Genomic DNA, 19,829 nt, shown 5'->3' on the forward strand with positions numbered 1-19,829 from the left:
GCCCCACGCTGGTCGCTCCGCAGGTCCTCACTCATCGCACACTCACTTCCCATCCATCCACTTCCACACACTCCGCTCTCCCTCCGCCAGCGCAGCACCCGCCTTGTTCATCCACCCCTTCGCCGCATCCAAGACTCCGCCCACCCCATCGCTCGCATCTGGGTCTCCAACGCGGCTCGGCGTACCCGCACCAAAACCCGAATGCCCTGTAAGGCCCAACTGTGCAGCCAAACCTTCCCTCTTCGTCTCTTGATCCAGACTTGCCCGTTGCGCGGAACTCATCTCCTGCGCATACGCGTTCTGCACGTAGCCGGGCGGGTGCTCGGCGCTGATTCGTCGCTCATCCTGCTGCACGGGACCAAGATTGAGAGTGGTGGGTCCACTCCGTGATGGTGTAGTCGCCTGCCCAGGTACAATACCTGCAGTTGATGTCGAGTGCGTAGGGGCGTAGTTATGCTGGAAGGCCTGCGCTGCTGGCGGCGTGTACATCTGGTTCAAGTGGCCAGTGAACGCAGTACCCTGATGTTGCGCGCTGTCGCCCCCTCTAGGTGGAGGAGGAACTATGCCAGCATTGCTCGGTGTCCGGGGCGCGTACTGCGAAGGTGGCACAGGCACAGCTCCTGGTTGAGGCGGAGCTGGGCGGTCTTCCTCTTCCCACACTGCCTGCGTCTGAGTGGGCTGTTGGTGCGGTCTAGGCACATATGATGTTGGCGCAGGTACCGCGGCTGCACCAGGTCTCGCGGCCGGATAGCTTGAGGGTGCTGCAGCTGGTGCGGTGGTCGTCGCTACGTTGCTAGCCGGGCCACTGAACGGCTGTGCTGGAGGCTCTGCAGCTGCCGTCTGCGGCTCGACGGCTTGCGGTTTTTGCGGCGTGATCGGGTCGTCGATGTGCAGCGGTATGGGCGGCATGGTGGCAGTACTTCCGATGTGTTGGATGTCTTTCGGTTATTCGATGCTATCGGATTGGACTGTGGTAGGAGAAATGGCAAGTAAGTGCTGCCATGGATTGCTGCCTCAGCATGCAACTGACACGTTCATTGATTGCTCCTCCTTGCTTGAAAGTGCGACAACAGATGACGTACACGTTGCGGATCTATGTCACGTGATGTAATTCGCGGCTGCTACGTATGTTGCGAGGACTGGCAGCAGGAACGACATCATGGAGATAGGCGCAGGGACGTGAAGCTGTGAGGTTAAGAGAAAGCCAGTCTATTACGCCCGTGCAATGAATAACTCGCAACCAATTGTAGTACACGCGGAAGAGGCGATACCGCAGGAATACAGGTACACATTGCAGGCTCAGAAGAAAGACCACCATGCACGTCCATCAGCACAGCAGTCTCACCTCATCGCCATGTCCACCACCAATCCAGCGCACCTGCAGCATCAGCCCCAGTCCAGCCTAGAGCCTTGCTGCCCCCCACGCTACACCCTCGCCATAATGCACAACCCCATTTTATGCCGTCTGCAATCTTCACAGGCATGCAGACTCCCATGCTCCTTCCACCGCCGTTTAGACCATGAGTTGATTGATCTTCTTGTTGGGTAGGTTGAGGCGCTTAACCTGAGCCACCCTTGAAGGCCTTGCCGAACATGAGCAGCTGAGCCTGGTCGTAGATGGAGAGCACACCGGCACCAGCGACACCACGGAGGATGTTGGCACCCGCACCCTTGAAGAGCGAGGCGACACCCTCCTTGGCGACGATCTGCTGCGCGGCGTCGAGGGAGGACTTGTACTTGACGGCCTGTGATCCACAATATCAGTCACATGTCACGTGTGTAAAAATTGGAGGTTGCTGCTACTCACCTCACCAGACGTCATCATCATGCGACGACGGATGGTGTCAAGCGGGTACGAGGCAACACCAGCGGCAGTCGTGACACCCCAGCCGAGCAAGAAGGAGGCGAGGAAGTTGCCCTCGAGCGGGCCGACGAGGATGACGGGCTTGAGCGAGTCGTACATGCCGAAGTAGAGACCACGGTAGACGATGATACCAGTGACGGAGGGCATGAAACCACGGTAGAGACCGGCGACACCGTCGGTGGCGAGGGTCTTCTTGTAGACATCAACCAGGCCGTTGAATTGACGCTCACCGCCCTTCTTTGCGTTCTTGGCGTCGTTGGCCAGACGGGTACGGGCGTAGTCGAGAGAGTAGACGAAGAGGAGGGAGGTGGCACCGGCAGCCTAAGCATGTTAGTAGGGCCTATGGGTTGAAGGTGAGATTGTCAAGACGTACACCACCAGATGCAAGGTTACCGAACATCCACCACCAGTAGCCATCACGTTCCTTCTTGTAGCCGAACATTGACTTGTAGGTGTCACGGAACGCGAAGTTCAGGGCCTGGGTTGGGAAGTAACGGATAACGTTGGCAGTGTTGCCACGCCACAGCGCCGCAACACCTTCGTCACCCATCGTCCTGCGGAAGCAGTCGATGATGCCATTGTACTTGCGGTCGAGACGGCCACTCTTCAACATCTCATCCTGTTAAGAGCATGGCGTGGTTAGCATGCTTGAAGCTCCTCCGCGGGTAAGTCTTGGCAGGCTTCATGCAGAATGGTGTCACAATGCGCCGGTCGCGCTGCCAATGCTCAAGGAGGCATACCTGGTTCTGAATGAGGAGCTTAACACGCTCGATAGGTGCAGCGGCGGTCTTGGAGACGGCGGCGGAGACACCACCCACTGCGAAACATTGTCAGTTCTGTTCCGCCGTTGTTCGAGCTCCCGTCCAGCTCTTATCGCCAGCTGCTGGAGAGCTTCGGCCATCACCACGACCACTTGTGGTGCCGCTCATGACTTGCTAAGTGAAGTGAAACGTACTCAAGAAGTCGACGACGAAACCGGGCATGCCCATGAAGGACTTCTTGCCCTCTGCGCATCACCGTTAGCTGCCAATGCCCGGAAGCGCCAATGGCTTGCTCTACGACTCACGATCCACATCGCCCTTGGACATTGTGACGGTATTGCTCAAGCTCAATGGAAGAAGGAAGGTCGAAGTGAGTGGAGATGGTGTAGTTGGAGATGGTGCAGGTGGATGTGCAGTGGATTGTGATGGTTTTGAGCGCAACAGCTTCACACTGAAAAATCAGGGGATGCACGGTCCACGCGCATCTCATTAGCCGTTTGCCGCACGTTGGGCGGCCGGAAAAACTCGGGAGACAGTTCCACGACTTGTCGAGATCGTCTCTTCTCACTCATGCCTGTTAACATCTCATCTTCGAGCATTGCGTATGCTTAATGTCATAGCAGCTGGACCTCACCAATTCAATACCAGCACGATATTCAGTTAATGCCAACTCCAAGCCATATGTAGCCTTCCGTCCGAAACATCATGCTTACAACTCCACTCCCGGGCTTTCCCTCGATGCGGTATGGACGTTTCTAAGTACTATCCCTTCGTTTTCACACGAATTCGCGATCTTACCTCCGTAACCACACCAGTTTCACAGAGTGTTGAAACGGCGCTTAGTAACAACAAGGACCATGCACCTTCCGGTGGTCCTACGCCTACTCGTCGTTGCTCTCGTGATCGTGCCTTCTGCTTCTTTAGCATCCATGATGATACGAGGTGACCGCGAGGCTGTTCCCGAGACGATCCGCGGTCTGAATATGCACAACGCAAGCAATGTTCCACTGCCCACACACGAGTACTGGATACGGCAGGCCATGCAAACCCTTCATGAGAACATATCGCCCTGCCCGTTCGAGTACTTCGGCGCAGTCGTTGTGAACCATACAGCTTCTAGCAGCTTAGGCGATCTTGTTTGCACTGGCATCAACACTGTCTCTTCCACCGGCAATCCCATCCTGCATGGCGAGACGGCAGCTCTGAACAACTGTACAGCCATCTTAACCGACCCAGAGGGTCACTTCAAGCTGTCTCCGGCCGAAGCGTTACTGGCATATCGAGATCTCACGCTCTATACAACGTCCGAGCCGTGCCCGATGTGCGCCTCCGCTATCAGGTTCGCCGGCTTTAAGGAGTGCGTCTACGCCACGAACATTACGGCGAGGATGGCGCATGGCTGGCCTCATCCGAACCTACTCTGTCATGAAGTATTTGAGCGAGTTGGCACCTTGCCGACGCGGACGAGCCTAATACGCAATGTCTTGACGAACGAGACCGATCCATATTTGCTCTGGCAGTTTGATCAGAGCTATCCATGTCCGGATCAGTGTGAGCGAAATGGCAGTAACGGCCATTGCGTGCCCATGGGTTCATTGGAATATGTTCAGGAGCTGAAGAGCGAGCTGTGATAACGTAATCGCAGTCGAGACCTAGCTGAGTCTGCTTTTTAGATGTCAGAGCCACTAATTGCATTTATATCCTGACGTCTCCACTGTAGGTATCGATGTCCTATATCACACTGCTTACGAAAGGCAACAGATCTGGTGCTACTATTAGGCTTCGGCATCTGTCAAGCGAACAGTCATGGTTTGTCCCGATCTTTGTACGTGCACAATGAGTATCCTTCACAAACACATGTACGCGGACGACGCTGAAAAGGGCACCGTGCATCCGAAGAAGCTTTCATTAACAAACCCGTACGGCAGCGGTGCGTGCTCATGCAACTCCCAAGCAAACGGACCAGACTTCATATGCCTATGGTGTTTCCGCCGGCGAACGCAATCATACTAACGTGCAGCCATGAGTGAATTAAACGAGCAACATGCGTCGACCAAATCACGGCGAGGTAGACGCAAAGGGAGGACGACACAGATTCACACCTCTACGGCTACCCAGCAATCGCGGCATGGAAAGCATCAGCATCACAGCATCCAGCACCCAGAGACACAAGGTCTGCCCCATACTGCACGGCCAGACGTCCAAAGCCGTGCGTCCCCAGGCCCGATCACTCCAACTGGCAGTCCCAAGGTAGCGTTCTCAGCAGGGTTGCCAAATCGATTACCGTCAAACGAATTGACAGGTCTGTTCAATCTCCATAACGATACTGGGATCAGCGAAGGAGAGCGAGTCATAGCTCGCGATATTGACATCCAGCGCATCCAGCGGTCCATGCAGATTCTAGGCTACGACCTTGACCGCGGGAACGAGGCAATGACGGAGTATCTTGTTCCGTTTTGGTCGACAAAGGTTGACCCAATCAAACGGTTCGAGGCGTTGACGAAGCTTTTCCATGAGGAAATGGACAGGCTGTTGCCGTTTATGGAGGAGAGGGCCGACAATGCCGCCGGTCATATACTTTGCTGCGCAGGCGCGAGCAAGTCATCCCACGTCTAGCGGTGGGGGTTGTGCCTGAGCTAGAAGCACTGGTAAAAAGGGTGAGGACGGAGGTTGTGAGATTAGTGGAGGACGGGCTTTCCTACAGAATGTAGACGGGATGCAACTATGTCCGATTGGCAGAGATATGAAGTGAGGATCAAGTCGTGTTGGTTTACCCGCGTTTCCGTGGACGTGCCACCAGACGAATTCTTTCGCCCATTGACAGAGTGTTTGGGTGCAATAAAACAGATCTGATAGCGAGTGGCGGACAACAAGCTTCTACCGAAGCGATGGTGTGTTGGTAACCTGAAGCTGAATGCAACACCATTGAGGTTGATTCATTCCCCACGCTTACAGTTCTCCGCTTCGCAAAGCATCCACACTAGTCCTCAGCAACAAGGTCACGCTTCGGCGGGCCTTGAGCCTCCAAACGAACGCATTCACTCCTTGCGCGTAGATGAGAATGCGAGAAGACGTACGAGAAGGTGCAAATGGGCTGATCTGGCGATGTGCCTCCAAATATACAGGTCTTGAAAGGCTCCGACGTTGCCAGCCACATTGGTTATGCAGTGGGGCAACACGCAGAAACTGTACTGTGTATCTAGAGCTTATGGAGCATGTGCCTAGCGAGATTAGAGAGGTATCATACTTCGATATCTCCACATCATCAATCCTCCTCTCCGCCACCGCCCCCAATCCCACCGCCCGCACTCTTCGCACTCTTCGCCCCCACTATATCATCCACCCTCAACAACAAACACGCACTTTCCACAGCCGTCTTAACACTCTGCAGCTTAATCGCCTGCGGCTCCCACACGCCCAGATCCTTCATATCCACCACCTTGCCCGCCTCGCCATCAATGCCCCAGCTGCACACGCCACTCTGCTGCTCCACGTGCTTCGCCCGCAGCTGGGTGAGTAGCCTGATCGGGCTTGTGCCGGCGTTTTGTATCAGCGTGCGAGGAATGACTTCCATAGATTCCGCAATCGCGCGGTATGGCCATTGCTGCACGCCTTCTATCGACTTGGATTTGGCGGCTAGACGGACAGAGACGGCCATTTCGGTCGCGCCGCCGCCGGGGGAGAGGTAAGGGTGGAAGATGACGTTGCGGGCTACGCTCATGGCGTCGAGCAAGTTCCGGTCGATTTCGTTGAGGATGTCTTTTGAAGGTCCGCGGAGAAGAATGGTGCATGCTTTGGGTGTCTTGCATTTAGTGAGGAAGGTGAAGTACTCGTCTCCGATCTTGTTGATGTCGAAGAGGCCGCATTGCGTGCCCACGTCTCGTTCTGTGAGGTCGTGGACGGAGTTGACGATGGTGGCGCCGACGGCACGGGCGATGCGGTTATTGTCTGTTTTCCGGACACGCCGTAGTGCGGTGATGTTGGCTTTGAGGAGGAAGTGCTGCGCTAGATCTGAGACGCCTTTTTCGGTGATGACGAGGTCCGGTTTCACGGCGATGATGGCGTCGCACATGGAGCGCACTTGCTCTTCTTCGATCTGCAGGATGCGATTCCAGTCTTCTTCTTTCGTGATTTCGATGTTGGTTTGCGATTCGCCCTTCTTGTACTCGAGCGTGCAGTCAAGTAATACGATGCGCGGATTCTCTATTCGTCGCCGCATCTTGGGGTGGGTGATGTCTTTGTTTAACATAACACCATCCAGCACACAACTATCTTCGATCTCGCCACCGGGGATCTTCTCGACGCGAGCATAACGCTTGATGTCGACTTCTTTCTTGCCGCCTCCGGCATCGTGGCTGACTGTCCGCACGGCTGTGAGTGCGAGATCGCACATGAGGTCCGAATATCGCGATGTGAACTTTGTGCCGATGGATGTTGATATAAGGTCCCGCATGACCTGGTTGTCGTTGACGTCCACAGGTATTGATGTGTCTTGGATCACTTGCAGCGCATCCGCTAATGCCTTCTTGAATGCCTGGATGATAACCACTGGGTGTATGTTCCTCTCTAGTTGGGGTAGCGATAGGGCCAAGATCTCGCCGGCTAAGATTATGACGGTCGTGGTGCCATCGCCCACCTCCTCGTCCTGCGTCCGCGCCAATTCGATCATGCTCTTCGCTGCTGGATGTGCGACTTCAATCTCCCTCAGAATGGCATGTCCGTCGTTGGTCAGCACAATACCGCCCATGGGATCGAGCAGCATCTTCAGCATCGCCTTCGGACCAAGACATGATCGGATAATGTCCGCGACTGTCTTCGCAGCGGTGATGTTGGAAAGTTGTGCTTGTCGGCCCGTTTTGCGCTCGCCAGATTGCGTGTCTGCCGCATTATTAGCTTGTAATCACGTCACATGAGGAATAGTACGTACTCATAACAACCACAGGGGCCTGCATGTTGGGCAATTCGTATTTCGTTCGTTATACACAATGCTGCGTTTTCTCGTCGCTTCACAAAGTCAATCTGTCGCGTGAAGCTCTCGATCTCGCGTGCGCATGGCCCGTGCGCTGATGTAAGGTATGCCGTATGCGCCGCCTTGTGCATGGTAGAGCAAGACTGGTAAAGAGATACAACTATATCCATTGACAGGCGCCCACTATACAGTCTTCAATGATAATAATGGAGCGTGAAACAGGATGATGCACAGATGTCTACATGAATGCGTTACACGATCGATATATGTACCAACATTATTGCCATTATCAGCAAAGCCGATGCTGTATGGACATAATCGTACCGCAGGGAACCAGCCGCCGCGGACTTCGTGGACGTCGTGGAACGCGCTGACGTCGAAGCACCTGCTCCCACACTCCCACTCAGAGCCGAGCTCCCGGTGGTGAGAGTTGGACTGCTCGTACTGATCGCAGACAAAGACACAAGCGTTCCATCTTCAACAATGCCGTTCGACGCTGCACTCAGCGTTAACCCGGAGATTGTCTGCGCGGGTCCACCAACCGTAAGAGTGATGGAGCCGTCAACGATCTCAAGGCTGGTCTGAGTCGGATTGCGAACGGCGGTAAAGACCTGTGAGGTACCAGCTGTAAACACGGCGCCAGAAAGCGTTGAGGTCGGGCTGGGCAGAGTCGAGAATGCGATCGTGTTGCCGTTCTCAACGATGCCATTCGATGCAGCGCTGAGCGTGACGCCTGATAAGGTTTGCGCCGACCCGCCAATGGTAAGCGTGATCGAACCGTCGACGATATCGATACCGGTCTGGCTTGGGTCACGAGTGACGGTAAAGACCGCCGATGAGCTATCACTCCCAGCGGTAAAGATGGCCCCTGTGACAGGCGCGGCGGTAATGGTTGGCAAGCTCGAAAAGAGGATCGTGGTGCCGTCTTCCACCACACCGTTGGGAACAGCGCTCAGCGTGACGCCAGAGACGGTCTTCGCGCTTCCTCCGACCGTCAGCGTGATCGAGCCGGCTACCACGACCACTCCACTACCGCCACTGGCCTGTGCAGCGACCGCTGTGATGGTGTTCGAGGCTTGAGTGAATACAGCGCCAGATGTCACCATAACTCCATCCGGCGTCAACGCTGACAACGACCTGAGCGTTCCATCCACCACAATACCACTCGTAGCCGCAGTGAACGTCACTCCAGAGACAGTCCGAGCAGCTCCCCCAACAGTCAAGCTCACTGAGCTATCCACCACTTTCACAGCGGTATTGCTTGGATTCTGCACTACCTGGAATGTCTGCGATCCAGCGGTGAAGAGGGCGCCAGTGGCTACCGCTCCGGCAGCGGTAGTGGGTAGAGCAGAAAGTGATCGTAGCGAGGAATCCACGACGACTCCGTTTGCGGCGGCGCTGAAAACTACACCAGAGACCGTCGCTGCTGCCCCTCCGACAGTCAGAAAGATCGAGCCTCCCACGACGTCGACCTTCGTTTGACTCGGGTTTGGAGCAACAGTAAAGACGTTCGAGCCTGCAGTGATGACGGCACCTGTCGGCGTGGCCGCTGAAGGTAGGTAAATCGTGCTGCTTCCTACTACAACACCTGATGCTCCGAACGAGACCTGCTGGCCGTTGACGCTTGTGGCCGCATTTCCAGCGGTGATTGTGGCGCCGTTTACGACAACATTGCCATTGCTCGCTGTCGAGATTGTGTATGTTTGCCCGGCGACGGTGGCCACTGTTTGCGGCGCAGCTGGGTTTATTGAGGCTAGGCCGACCGTAGTGCTTCCGATAACCACTCCCTTTGCATTTGCCGAGATTGTTTGTCCAGCGATCACTGTCGCTCCGCCTGGGGTAACGGTGGCGCTGTTCACAATGACGTTGCCATTGCTCGCTTGTGAAATGGAGAAGATCTGCCCAGACACAGTGGCAACTGCTGCAGGTGCGGCTGCGTTCGTCGAGACGAGAGCGATTGTACTGCCACCAACAATCACGCCGTTAAAGTCAGCCGACAATGTCTGGCCGGTAATGATTGTTGTTTGTGAAGGTGTCAGCGTGACGCTGTTTATGACGACATTACCGTTGCTCGCTTGAACCGAAAAGACTTGGTTGGATATCGTAGCAACCGCTGTGGGACCGCTGGGCGAGGTTGTTGCTGCCTGGTTCAGTTGAACCGTGCTGCTTCCAACGACGACAGCGTTCGATGCCACAACTAGGACCTGGCCTGCAGTCGTGATGGTGGCGCCCGCTGACAGCGTCGCCCCGTTTACGACAGCGCTTCCTTGGCTATCTTGGGATATGGAAAATGTGCTGCCTGCCACTGTCGCAACTACCGCAGCTGCAGTAATAGTTGCGGGCTGGCCAGCATCAGCGGTTGGCAAAGTACCTGCAAGGTACTGTACTGTCTGGCCGCTCACGGACGTAGCTGAGCTGCCTTGTGTGATAGTGACCCCATTGACGGCCACAGCACCGGTGCTGTCAGCGGACACTGTATAACTTTGCCCACCAATCACCGCAATCGTCGTTGTTCCGCCTTGCTGAGTCGCTGCAGCGGGGGCTGATATGGTGCTAGTGCCAATCACCACCGCAGACCCAGTGTTGGCTATCGTCTGCCCTCCAATGACGATGTCAGTGGCGCCTGACGTGACGGATACGCCGTTTACCACGGGAGTGCTGTTTGCGTCGTAGGACACGGTGAAGGAAGTGCCTGCCACGACTGCAGTAGTCGCAGGAGCTGTAGTAGGATTCGCTCCTAGTGCGATAGTACTAGTTCCTATGACTAAGGCAGCTGCGCTCGGCCTTGTGGAGGTCTGTCCTTGTGCGTTAACGGTGGCAGATTGAGTGGTCGGGCTGTTGGCAACGGTTGTCTCCGCAAGTAGCGTACTGGGAGACACTTCGTTCGATGAGACTGAGGCGGCTGCCTGACCACCGGCTTGTGCTTGGCTTTGTGCGTTAGCTGATATCACGGCGCCTCCGGCGGTTGGATCGCTGTCACTAGCTGCTTGCGCAATGCTGGCCTGTGCGGGGCTGGCACTTTGTTGCCCAGATGAGGCAGCAGCGGTGGCCAGTCCCCCCTGACTTTCAGTAGTCGTGGCAGCTGTAACCGCACTGGTATGAGAAGAGTCTCCACTAGTCAAAGCAGACGCGAGAACGGAAAGTGCGTTGATGGACGCGGCTGTGCTCTCGGAGCCAGAGGACTGCTGAGTGGACGCTGGAGGGTTAGCGCTGGCAGCCTGTCCAGTCTGCGATGGCTGGGTTGTTTGCGTCCCTTGACTTGGTGAAGGATCAACTGCTACCGTATTAGGCGCCTCTCCTGCGCCGGCGGTAGACAATATTACTATATTTGCAGCAATGGGTGAAGTTTGCGTAGGAGTCGGAGAAGACAACGGCGTAGCGGGTGAGGCCGGCGTCTGTGTCGTCAATGTTTGGTCTGATGTCGTGGTTTCCGACAAACGGGAAACACCCGCTATGGTTGAGGCTTGCGACAGGGCGGAGGGTGGATCGTAGACGCCGTAAAGGGCAGGGAGGCAGCTGCCCCACTCGGGGCGTATGGACAGGATTTCGGCGGGCAAGGACAGGATCGCACGGTATTGCCCTTCGAAGACGGTGCTGCACTCTGGATTGGGATACATGGCGTCGCACGCACCCCCATGAAGCGCTAAATAATAGTCCGTCGGTTGCGGTCGAGCCAACGAGTTGAGGTCCAGAGGCTGTGCGTAAATCTCATCATTGGGCGGATTCTGAATGACAGCCTGGAGATGGTAGTAAGGTGGTCAGTCTCGTCTCAAACAACCACGAAGGGTCTGCACATCGCTCTGCTTACCGCCACTGACGCGAAGTCCGCGAGGCCATGGGCGAGAACGTTAGCAGCACTGAAGGCTTGGGCACCGCTGTAAGGGGCGAGCAAAGTGGAGAGAGCAGTAGGATGTAAGGCTGGTTCCAAATTGTGAGCATGAGATCGTAGGTGCAGGTAGGACGTACCCACCAACGACGGTATTCGTTATCAGTGTTCCAAGTGTTGCGCCCCAGTTTGCGCGGAAATTGTCCGAACAGCCTCCTTGGTAATCACAACCTGTACAACTCGAGAAAACTGAAGCTCCGTTTGAAACCTCCTGAAGTAGGTCGAAAGAGAGATAAATGGACGGTGACGTGAAGGTGGTGCCTGGAGCATACTCGTACACCACTGCGGGGGCGGTGGTGTTGTTCGCGTAGACGCCGGTGATGTTGGCGGCGGTTTGGGGTGGAAAGTAATAGAGTTGAACGTTTTCTCCGTAGACGCTACCTGGTTGTAAGAGGCATCACGTCAGTAAAAATTGACTCGGGCCATTGCTCGAGCTTACAATCGCCTGGGTTGGAAGTAATGTTCGTGCAGCTGCTCCAGGCCTGGTACCACTGCACCGGACATGGTGGAGAGTTGGTCGGTGCGGGGGTGATACTAGGAACGGTCTAAGTGGTTGACGACAACAGTCAGCATCGTCTCGAACATCATTGCGAATTGTGCTCTAGAACCTGCGTACTGCGTTTGGTGTCAATCCAAGACTGGATATGTACGACACATACAGAGAGCTGCAATCATAACCATTAATGGCATTGTAGCAGCTGGGTGCCGGTGGCAGGGACGATATCGTAGCGTATTTGTAAATCGTCGTGGAATTTGTCAAGGTGAGATTAGTTGTCACCGTCGTTGTCGGTGTGAAGTTCCCGCTCGCAATCGGTATGCCATCAATCGTGGTGTAGACGTCGCCGATACCGTAACTCAGCTCCACCTCAGTTGTCGTGTAACGGGTAGTCACAGAGCGCGGCGTCTGAGTAATTGCGTAATACCGCGAGAGGTTGTAAACCGAGGATAGGGAGCTACAGGAGAAATACGACGACAGGAGGGATGATCCATCGAAGGTACTGTTGCTGGTTGAATTCGTGCTTGACAATGTTGTGGCGTTTCGGGTAGGTGTGGAGGTAATGCTTGCAGATGCGCCGGTAAGGCCGCCCGAGCCATTGGTCGTTCGTGTGGTAGCAAGGCTCGCAGATGCACCGATCAGACGACTTGTGCTGTTGACTGTAATTGAAGATGATTGGCTAGTCGCTGATGATACCTCCAGGGTGTCGGATTCGGACGAGTGGTTCGTCGAAGCAAGCACAGTCGTCGTAGAGATGACGCCGACGGAGTCTAGAACGAATATGGAAGAGCTTGACACGAAGCCTGATGAGCCTGCAGCGGCACTCAACGAGCTCCCGGCGGTTGTCGACGAGCTCACTGCGAGTGTTGATGAGTTCGAGACAAAGCTCGAAGATCTGTCGGCGGAAACTGGTATGGAAGTGTCCGAGATGATGTCCGCCGAATCAGAAGTCCCAGACACGGGATTAGTTGTTGTGGTCGTATATATGCTTGATAATGCGTCGGGAGTAGTGGAAGTCGCGACACTCAATGTGCTTGACATTTCACTGGATATGCTAGAGGAGGTCCCTGTAGAGGAGAAGGTGGTATTAGGGTACAGCACAGATGTTTGATCTGTTGTGGTTGAACCTATTCCAGCAAGAATATAGGTTCCTAAATCGGCCACGCAGAAGGTAGGCCCTGCGTAAAACTTCAGCAATTGTCGAACATGTCGCGTCTGGACGCCTTACCAAGTGCTAGAGCGGCCCATGTCAGCGGCACCATCTCGTCGGCCAGAAAGGGATTGAGAGCGCGAGCAATGAACGATGCATTCTGAGCAGAGAACGAAGACCCATGAGTACACTACTTGCACTTCCGTTCTATTTGCATGGCCCCCAACGCAACCGTGTCAGGGCTGGACATGTTCGTCGGGCCCGAGCATAGGCATGCGAATGCAGCCTAGTATGCTACGTCGGAGCCGCACATAGGGTCTAGAGCTAACGCTATAGAATGTGTTTGTCAGCCATAGCAAGGACTGTATGGACGTTGCTCATGCCCTAGCGCGGCTGAAACGACGCGGTGCGAGAGATGGCGTGGCGCTTCTGCAGGCATTGGTACTTCCTTCGCATGCCATTTCGGGCATGCAGAACGTCTGTCTTATGGTCACTCACACACTGTTGCTTAGAACATCGTCTGTCCTGTAAATTCTACCTAGCCGGCCTCTGACGACGATCTGCCAGTAGCAAGCGCATTGTGTGGATTGATGGCTGGAGGGTGAGATTGTGGTCGGAATGACGGGTGCAGAATACCGAAGGATCAGGATCAAGATCCTAGAGCACCGTGCGGCGCGGCAGGAACCACTATGGCGAGGAACAGAGTACATGCAGGGTAAAACCGACTACGGTGAGAGAGGGTAAATCACGTGGTGTCAAAGATGGTTGCCGTGCAGGTCCCAAGCTTGTAGAGCGAGAATGGTCCAACAGTTACAGAGGCTGCACATCGACCTAATCGCTTCTGCAATCCCACCCACAATCTGAAGCGGCATGAGGCGGTCAACAGCGTCTAGCACTTCGTACAGACTGTGTATGCATTCAAGGTAGACCATATTCACGTCATTGGTGAACCTTGGAGTATTGCATCAATTGATTTTGTCATCAGTAGCAACGGGCTCCTGGAGAGTTCCGTCTTCGCCGTTCCGAAGCTCCGCGCTAAAGTGCACAGACACAGATCCTTCTGTCCCGACCGCAACCACTACTCTGCCGTCTTCTTCCCAGACGACCTTTGGAATGGTTTCTTAATCAACGCAGCAACTTTGCCCAAACCCCCAAACAAATATCCGAAACCAAAGCTCCACCCCTTGACCCGGACACTGTAGATGAAGAAGTACACTAAGAAGTAGTTGGTGAAAACGAAGATGAGGAATATGCCGAAATCGCGCCACTTGTCCGCCGCATTAATGTTGAGTGAGCTCAGATACTGATCCCCAGAGCTGTACTGGCAGTACTGGCAGTCCGCAGTCGCAGTAGGGTTGAGCAAGTTGCCACCAGCCGAAGCGGCAAAAGCGCCCGCGTAGGAGCCGCAGGTCTGGCCTGGAGGAGGATTGAAGTGGGCCGTCTCGTCTGACGTGCATTGCACGGGGATGTTATGTAGTGTTGCTGCGAGCACGCCTCCGATCCACCACGTGGATGGGTTGATCCAGTACATCCAGTATCGCCAGAAAACGGGCAGCATGCTGTATGGGCGCACCACGCCGTTGAACCTGCACCAAGTCATTAGCAAACTTTCCAAAACCAACGTATGGTAGGATACACTTACAGGGAGAACATGACGAAGAAGAAAGGCAGCACGTTGCTGATGACAGTAAAGGACGGTGCAAATGCGCAAATCCACTGGCCCCAGCTGGCCTGGAACAGGAAGAACAGTATCGTCATGAGGAAAACGTAGCCCGATACTGAGCCCTCTGTAGGCAAGCCAGTTGGCCAGTACCAGAAAGCCCTGGAAAGCGAGAGCTTGTCAGCGAGGTGGAAACATTAGACAAGTATCACAGCTTTCAATCACTCACCAGTAGAGCACTCCTCCCACGATTGCAGGAGGGATCTCGGCAACCACCTGCGCCGTTGTGAACGCGAACCAGCCGTAAATGCGGGACGGATACTCTCGAGCCTGCCAAAGTGCCATGTTCGTGAAGAACTTCGGCACGACGGCATTGACAATGGTTGGCGGGATCGTCAAAATTAAGAACGAAGTAAACAGCCGGTCCTGCATGTCTTGCGTGCTGTAACCCAGCTTCCAGAAAGTGAATCCGTTGAAGATGCCAACAATAACGGACACGAAGAACTTGCCGTAGAGGTACGATGGGTCGCGCCAATACTGCTTGAAGGTACGCTTGAGTAGCTCAGAGGTTTGCAGCCAGATGCCAGCAGCAAACTCCCTCTGCTGCTCTTTGCGCACCTTCTCCGGGATGGTTCTGCTACGGGTCAACTTGAGGCCTTCAATCTCCTCGATGACTTGCTTGGCTTCCTCGCTGTTCTTCCACTCCTCATTCCAGTCGATGCGAGTGCCATCCGCACGCTTGTGAGGTTTCGCAGCGGTCTCGAGAATGAACTCCGCCACGTTCTTCTGAGGCGGACAGACTGTGCCACGCTGAGCAAAGTACTCAATGACGTCCTTGCCGTTCTCGCCTACGGGGCCGAAATAGAAGCAGTTACCGCCAGGGTTGAGCGCGAGAATCATGTCGAATTGCTGGATAAGTACAGATGATGGCTGATGGATTGTGCAGACAATAGCCTGTCCGGCATGCGCCAACTTCTTCAAGAAGCGCACAATCGAGTAGGCTGACTGCGAGTCCAGGCCAGACGTCGGCTCGTCCAAGAAGAGGAGCAAAGAAGGCTTGGCCGCCAACTCGACGCCGATGGTGAGACGCTTGCGCTGCTCGACGCCCAGGCTGCTAATAATGGCATCCTGCAAATCGTTAAGCTCGAGCAGATCGATGATCTGATCGACGTATGCGATCTTCTCCGCACGTGGAGTTGAGGCTGGCTGTCTCAGAATGGCCGAGAACTCGAAAGCTTCGCGAATGGTAGCTGTGCCATCGTGCAAGTCGCCCTGTAAGCAGAATCCCGTATTACGCTGGAACTCGGGTCCTAACGGTCTGCCGTCCACGAACATCTCGCCACTGACGACACCCATGGACTGGCGCTGCGAGAGGGTATTTAAGAGCGTGGTCTTCCCAGCACCAGAAGCGCCCATAAGTGCAACCATTACGCCTGGCTTAGCATAGCCATTGACGTTGTTGAGTAGCTTCCGCTCTCCACCTAGGTAGGGTACGGTGTACTCGACGTTTCGCCAGGTGAAGATCGACTCGCTCTTCACAATTTGTTGAAGGGCCTCATCTTCCTTTTCCTCATCTTCGCCCAGATCCGTCTCCTTCTTCTCTGAGCTCGAACTTTCACCGCTGCCCGCGGCGGCCTTTTCTTCGTCATTAGGCGCAGCAATCTTCTGAGCTTGCTTCTTCGCCCGTTTGGACTTCTTGAAGACGAGAGCGCCGCCACCGGACTTGGCGAAGTTGAAGGACTCCGCTGCGAAGACAGTAACGAGAATATAGAGCACGATGAATGCGATCACTACGCCGAAGTTGCGCCATAAATGACTCCGGGAGTAGTTGTACGTTTGAGCAAGGTAGTAGCTTCCGGGTACCGAGTTCGAGTTCACCTCGGCGCCGCTGAGTGCGCAACCTTGGTAAGCCGGGTCGACACCAGGACCTTGCGGGACCAGCTGAGCGGCTGCGCACTGCATGGTTCGACCGGAGAACTCATTAGCGAGTACAGCCTCGAAAGAGTACGAAAGCGGATTAACCCAGTACAGCCAACCGAACCAGATATACCGGCTGAGTAGTTGCGTCTTAGGGATCACGTAGCCAGTGTAGATAACAAGCAAGTTGAGCGCGATGCCAGAGAAGCGAACGGCTGTATCGATCTCTGGACTCAGGGCGGCGAACATGCGGTACAGCGATGTAAGCAAGATGGTCGTGAGGTAGACGAAAAGCATGTAGATCCAGAATTTGCCAGCGTTGACATCCAGGTTGCACATGAAGTACATGATAACGCCAAAGACGGCGACTTGTGGCGCAATGATCGGAAAGTCGGTGATTACGCGAGCAATGCTTACGGCTGACGGACGGTAGAAAGCATAGTCGTGATGGCGAGCGACAACTGCTCGACCGCTCACCGCCTTCATGAGCTCGGAAAGTTGCAGCCAACCCAGGAAGAGGATGGAGAAGAACACGGCACCACCCCGAGAGAAGGCTCCCTCGGTGCTCAACGGCTCGCCATAGAAGAGAGAGCCTACAATCAGGCCGTTGGAGACGATGATGAAAGCCTTGGTGTACAGTGTTGTCCTGTCGCCAGCGAGCAGCCAGAGCTCGCGCTTGACGCAGGCCATAACTTGACGTGGGAAGCTGACCGTATATGGCGACTTCTTCGAAACGCGCTTCGACTTGCCTTCTTGGACTGCGCTTTCAAAGCGTTGTGCGTCTTCGTAGTCTGTACGCTGAAGATGCGTTTCATAGTCCTTCACATCGTCAATGACCTTCTGATATTGCGGAGACTGGCGGAATGCGCGCTCGAGCTCTTCCGGCGTCTTTGGTGTGCTGTTCTCACAGCCGGGCCTAAACCGGCGCTCGACAGGATCCGTCACAGCGGTTAAGAAGTCAGCTGTGGTCTGTCTTTCCGGTGCCTCGAATCCTAGGTCAATGAAGTACTGTCGCGCTTCTTCTTTACGGCCCATGAAGATCTCGCGACCTTGGTCTATCACGAGAACCTTATCCATAAGGTCATAGATACCTTCACCAGCTTGGTAAAGGGTAACTAGAGTGGTACGGTTAGAGATATCGGTCATGATGCGGAGCGAGCGAGCGTAGTCGAGCGCAGTCGAGGCGTCGAGACCTCTCGTTGAGTTGTCCCAACAGACCACGGTGGACTTCGAGGCAAGTGTCTCTGCAATCGAAACACGCTTTCTTTCGCCACCGGAAACACCGCGAGTATATTCGTCGCCGACAAGGGTGTACTTCGTGTGGGCGATGCCGAACATCTTCAGCAAGGCGTCGGCGATAATAGGAATCTGTTCTCGAGCCTTCTTCTTCGTCTTGGTCATCAGCGCGAATGTGAACGACTGCCAGACTGTCAAACTCGCAAAGTGGATATCATCCTCTTGATTGTAGTTGACCTCGCCTCGGTACATCTTCTTCTGTTTGTCTGCGGGTATACCGCCATACGACACGTCACCCGACACTTTGGCAAAGGATTCTCGGTTGTTGCTGATGGCCTTCAGGAAGGTCGAACAACCAGCGCCAGGTCGACCAAGGACCAGCATCATCTCTCCATCCCTTACGCAGCCAGTAAAGTCGTTAATGAGGGTGCGCAGTTCCTTCTTCGGTGCCAAGGCTGGGATGTAGCTACATATGATATGATAAAGATCCGGGCCGAATGTGCCAATAATAGCATCGGGCAGTGTCCGTACAAACGAGGTGGCAGAGCCGACGCCCTGGACTGTGAGGTGCTTGTAGATGACACCGACTTTCTTCGCTGACGAGCCATCTGTGCGCTTCTCGAAGTGACCTTCTCGCATGAATTGGTCGAGCTCAAACGCATCTTCAGGGTCATTCTGTGCGGGTCCGGCTTCGACATCGCCAAGCTCGGATTCGCCAGGTTGTGATGTTGTCGTTTGACGAGTGGCTTGCCGTGACAGCTGCTTACTTCTTCTGCTGGCGCCTGAGACGCTTCTCTTCAAGCCAGGGGTTTGCGACTCCTTCGACCGCGTACGTGCCAGTTCCGTAAGGTGCCTTCTAAGCTCCTGGAAGTTCTCGCGCGCTTCGGTTTCGTCAAAGCCGCCAACATCTCGCTCGCCCCAGGTTCCGGACTGGTTCCGAGTGGTATCGAACGGGCCCTCCTCTACCTCTTCAGTCGGGTGGTGCGGCGCATGCTGGCGTTCCGCATCAGGTGCCCGGTCTCCCACGGTATGCCATTGGTTTGAGGGTTGAGTGCTAGGATTACGGCGAAGCCTGTTCTCGTCGACGTTCGATCCCCACATGATGAGTGACAGTCTGAACGGCTCTTGGTCGAAGACGGTAGAGTGGAGTGGAATAAGGAGCCTTATACGGCTCGAAAAAAGTCGATTACACACTCCCAGAGCGCGTTTGAACGATCACGTCAGCCAACGTCCGCGGTGACACACGCGTAACAGTTAAGAGAGTAGTGAGAGACAACGGTGGAAACGAAAGAGAAGTCCTCGTATGCGCAAGAGCAGTTACCTAGGTGAAGTGTCCGAGCCTTCCGTACAGACTTCGGAGTTAACAGGCCTTTACGGTGACATCGTGTTGAGGCCATGAATAATCGAGCACAGCATTGTGGATCGCGACGTCGTGACGCCATGGCAAACTCAGGTCGCCAAGCCGTTACCCCGGCAGAAAGCGCGCTGGGCGCGAGAGGCTAAACACTGTGGATCGACACATCGACATCTGTCTTGAATCATTGCCTGCACGATCAGACGAAGATACATAACGGCTTGACTCGCGCTGTGAGATTTGTACATGAAGCATACCATCTCATTTAATGGTCACCCAGGTCGACAGACTCTCCCAGCAAAAATCAAACTGAAACGTGATCGACCAAGGTTAACTGCACGCAACGTTTCTCATCGTATTCAAACAACGATCATGAACCGGCTATGCCATGCTCGATAAGTATGCTCCGCTGTCAATTGATCCTGTGTGGTCATTACTCGAGAGAGCCACGGTTTTATTCCAAGTCCTTTCGCTTTCGCTGTCGTTCTCTGTGCGCTCAATGCTCGTATCTATGCCCACCTAAACGATGATTATTG

The 19,829-nt window shown here is 54.7% G+C and overlaps 7 protein-coding genes across 7 annotated transcripts; 3 read left to right on the forward strand and 4 right to left on the reverse strand.

Annotated features, from left to right (window-relative positions):
- Positions 1–15: 15 nt before the first annotated feature.
- On the reverse strand, positions 16–1,291 carry BAUCODRAFT_28843 (uncharacterized protein). Its single transcript, XM_007673483.1, has one exon. It carries the CDS (start codon positions 907–909, stop codon positions 43–45), a length of 867 nt encoding a protein of 288 aa, XP_007671673.1. The 5' UTR covers positions 910–1,291; the 3' UTR covers positions 16–42.
- Positions 1,234–3,049, reverse strand: BAUCODRAFT_28844 (uncharacterized protein). The gene is made up of 6 exons (XM_007673484.1): positions 2,931–3,049; positions 2,820–2,870; positions 2,605–2,681; positions 2,238–2,483; positions 1,808–2,185; positions 1,234–1,745 (listed from the first exon to the last, which is right to left on the reverse strand). The coding sequence occupies exons 1-6, from the start codon at positions 2,950–2,952 to the stop codon at positions 1,560–1,562; spliced, it is 960 nt and encodes a 319-aa protein (XP_007671674.1). The 5' UTR covers positions 2,953–3,049; the 3' UTR covers positions 1,234–1,559.
- A 559-nt stretch (positions 3,050–3,608) lies between these two features.
- On the forward strand, positions 3,609–4,256 carry BAUCODRAFT_61005 (uncharacterized protein; the record flags this gene model as incomplete). The annotated part of the gene is made up of 1 exon (XM_007673485.1): positions 3,609–4,256. The coding sequence occupies one exon, from the start codon at positions 3,609–3,611 to the stop codon at positions 4,254–4,256; it is 648 nt and encodes a 215-aa protein (XP_007671675.1).
- Positions 4,257–4,451: 195 nt separating this feature from the next.
- BAUCODRAFT_170640 (uncharacterized protein) lies at positions 4,452–5,565 on the forward strand. Its single transcript, XM_007673486.1, has one exon. The coding sequence runs from the start codon at positions 4,648–4,650 to the stop codon at positions 5,239–5,241; it is 594 nt and encodes a 197-aa protein (XP_007671676.1). The 5' UTR covers positions 4,452–4,647; the 3' UTR covers positions 5,242–5,565.
- Positions 5,566–5,890: 325 nt separating this feature from the next.
- On the reverse strand, positions 5,891–7,577 carry BAUCODRAFT_61780 (uncharacterized protein; the record flags this gene model as incomplete). The annotated part of the gene is made up of 2 exons (XM_007673487.1): positions 5,891–7,503; positions 7,553–7,577. 2 exons carry the CDS (start codon positions 7,575–7,577, stop codon positions 5,891–5,893), a joined length of 1,638 nt encoding a protein of 545 aa, XP_007671677.1.
- A 4,961-nt stretch (positions 7,578–12,538) lies between these two features.
- Positions 12,539–13,087, forward strand: BAUCODRAFT_144157 (uncharacterized protein; the record flags this gene model as incomplete). The annotated part of the gene is made up of 1 exon (XM_007673488.1): positions 12,539–13,087. One exon carries the CDS (start codon positions 12,539–12,541, stop codon positions 13,085–13,087), a length of 549 nt encoding a protein of 182 aa, XP_007671678.1.
- Positions 13,088–13,923: 836 nt separating this feature from the next.
- BAUCODRAFT_28848 (uncharacterized protein) lies at positions 13,924–19,333 on the reverse strand. Its single transcript, XM_007673489.1, has 3 exons — positions 15,016–19,333; positions 14,769–14,948; positions 13,924–14,712 (listed from the first exon to the last, which is right to left on the reverse strand). Exons 1-3 carry the CDS (start codon positions 19,038–19,040, stop codon positions 14,205–14,207), a joined length of 4,713 nt encoding a protein of 1,570 aa, XP_007671679.1. The 5' UTR covers positions 19,041–19,333; the 3' UTR covers positions 13,924–14,204.
- Positions 19,334–19,829: the final 496 nt, after the last annotated feature.

This window comes from Baudoinia panamericana, assembly GCF_000338955.1.
Source record: "Baudoinia panamericana UAMH 10762 unplaced genomic scaffold BAUCOscaffold_1, whole genome shotgun sequence".
In the NCBI taxonomy this organism is placed as follows: domain Eukaryota; kingdom Fungi; phylum Ascomycota; class Dothideomycetes; order Mycosphaerellales; family Teratosphaeriaceae; genus Baudoinia; species Baudoinia panamericana.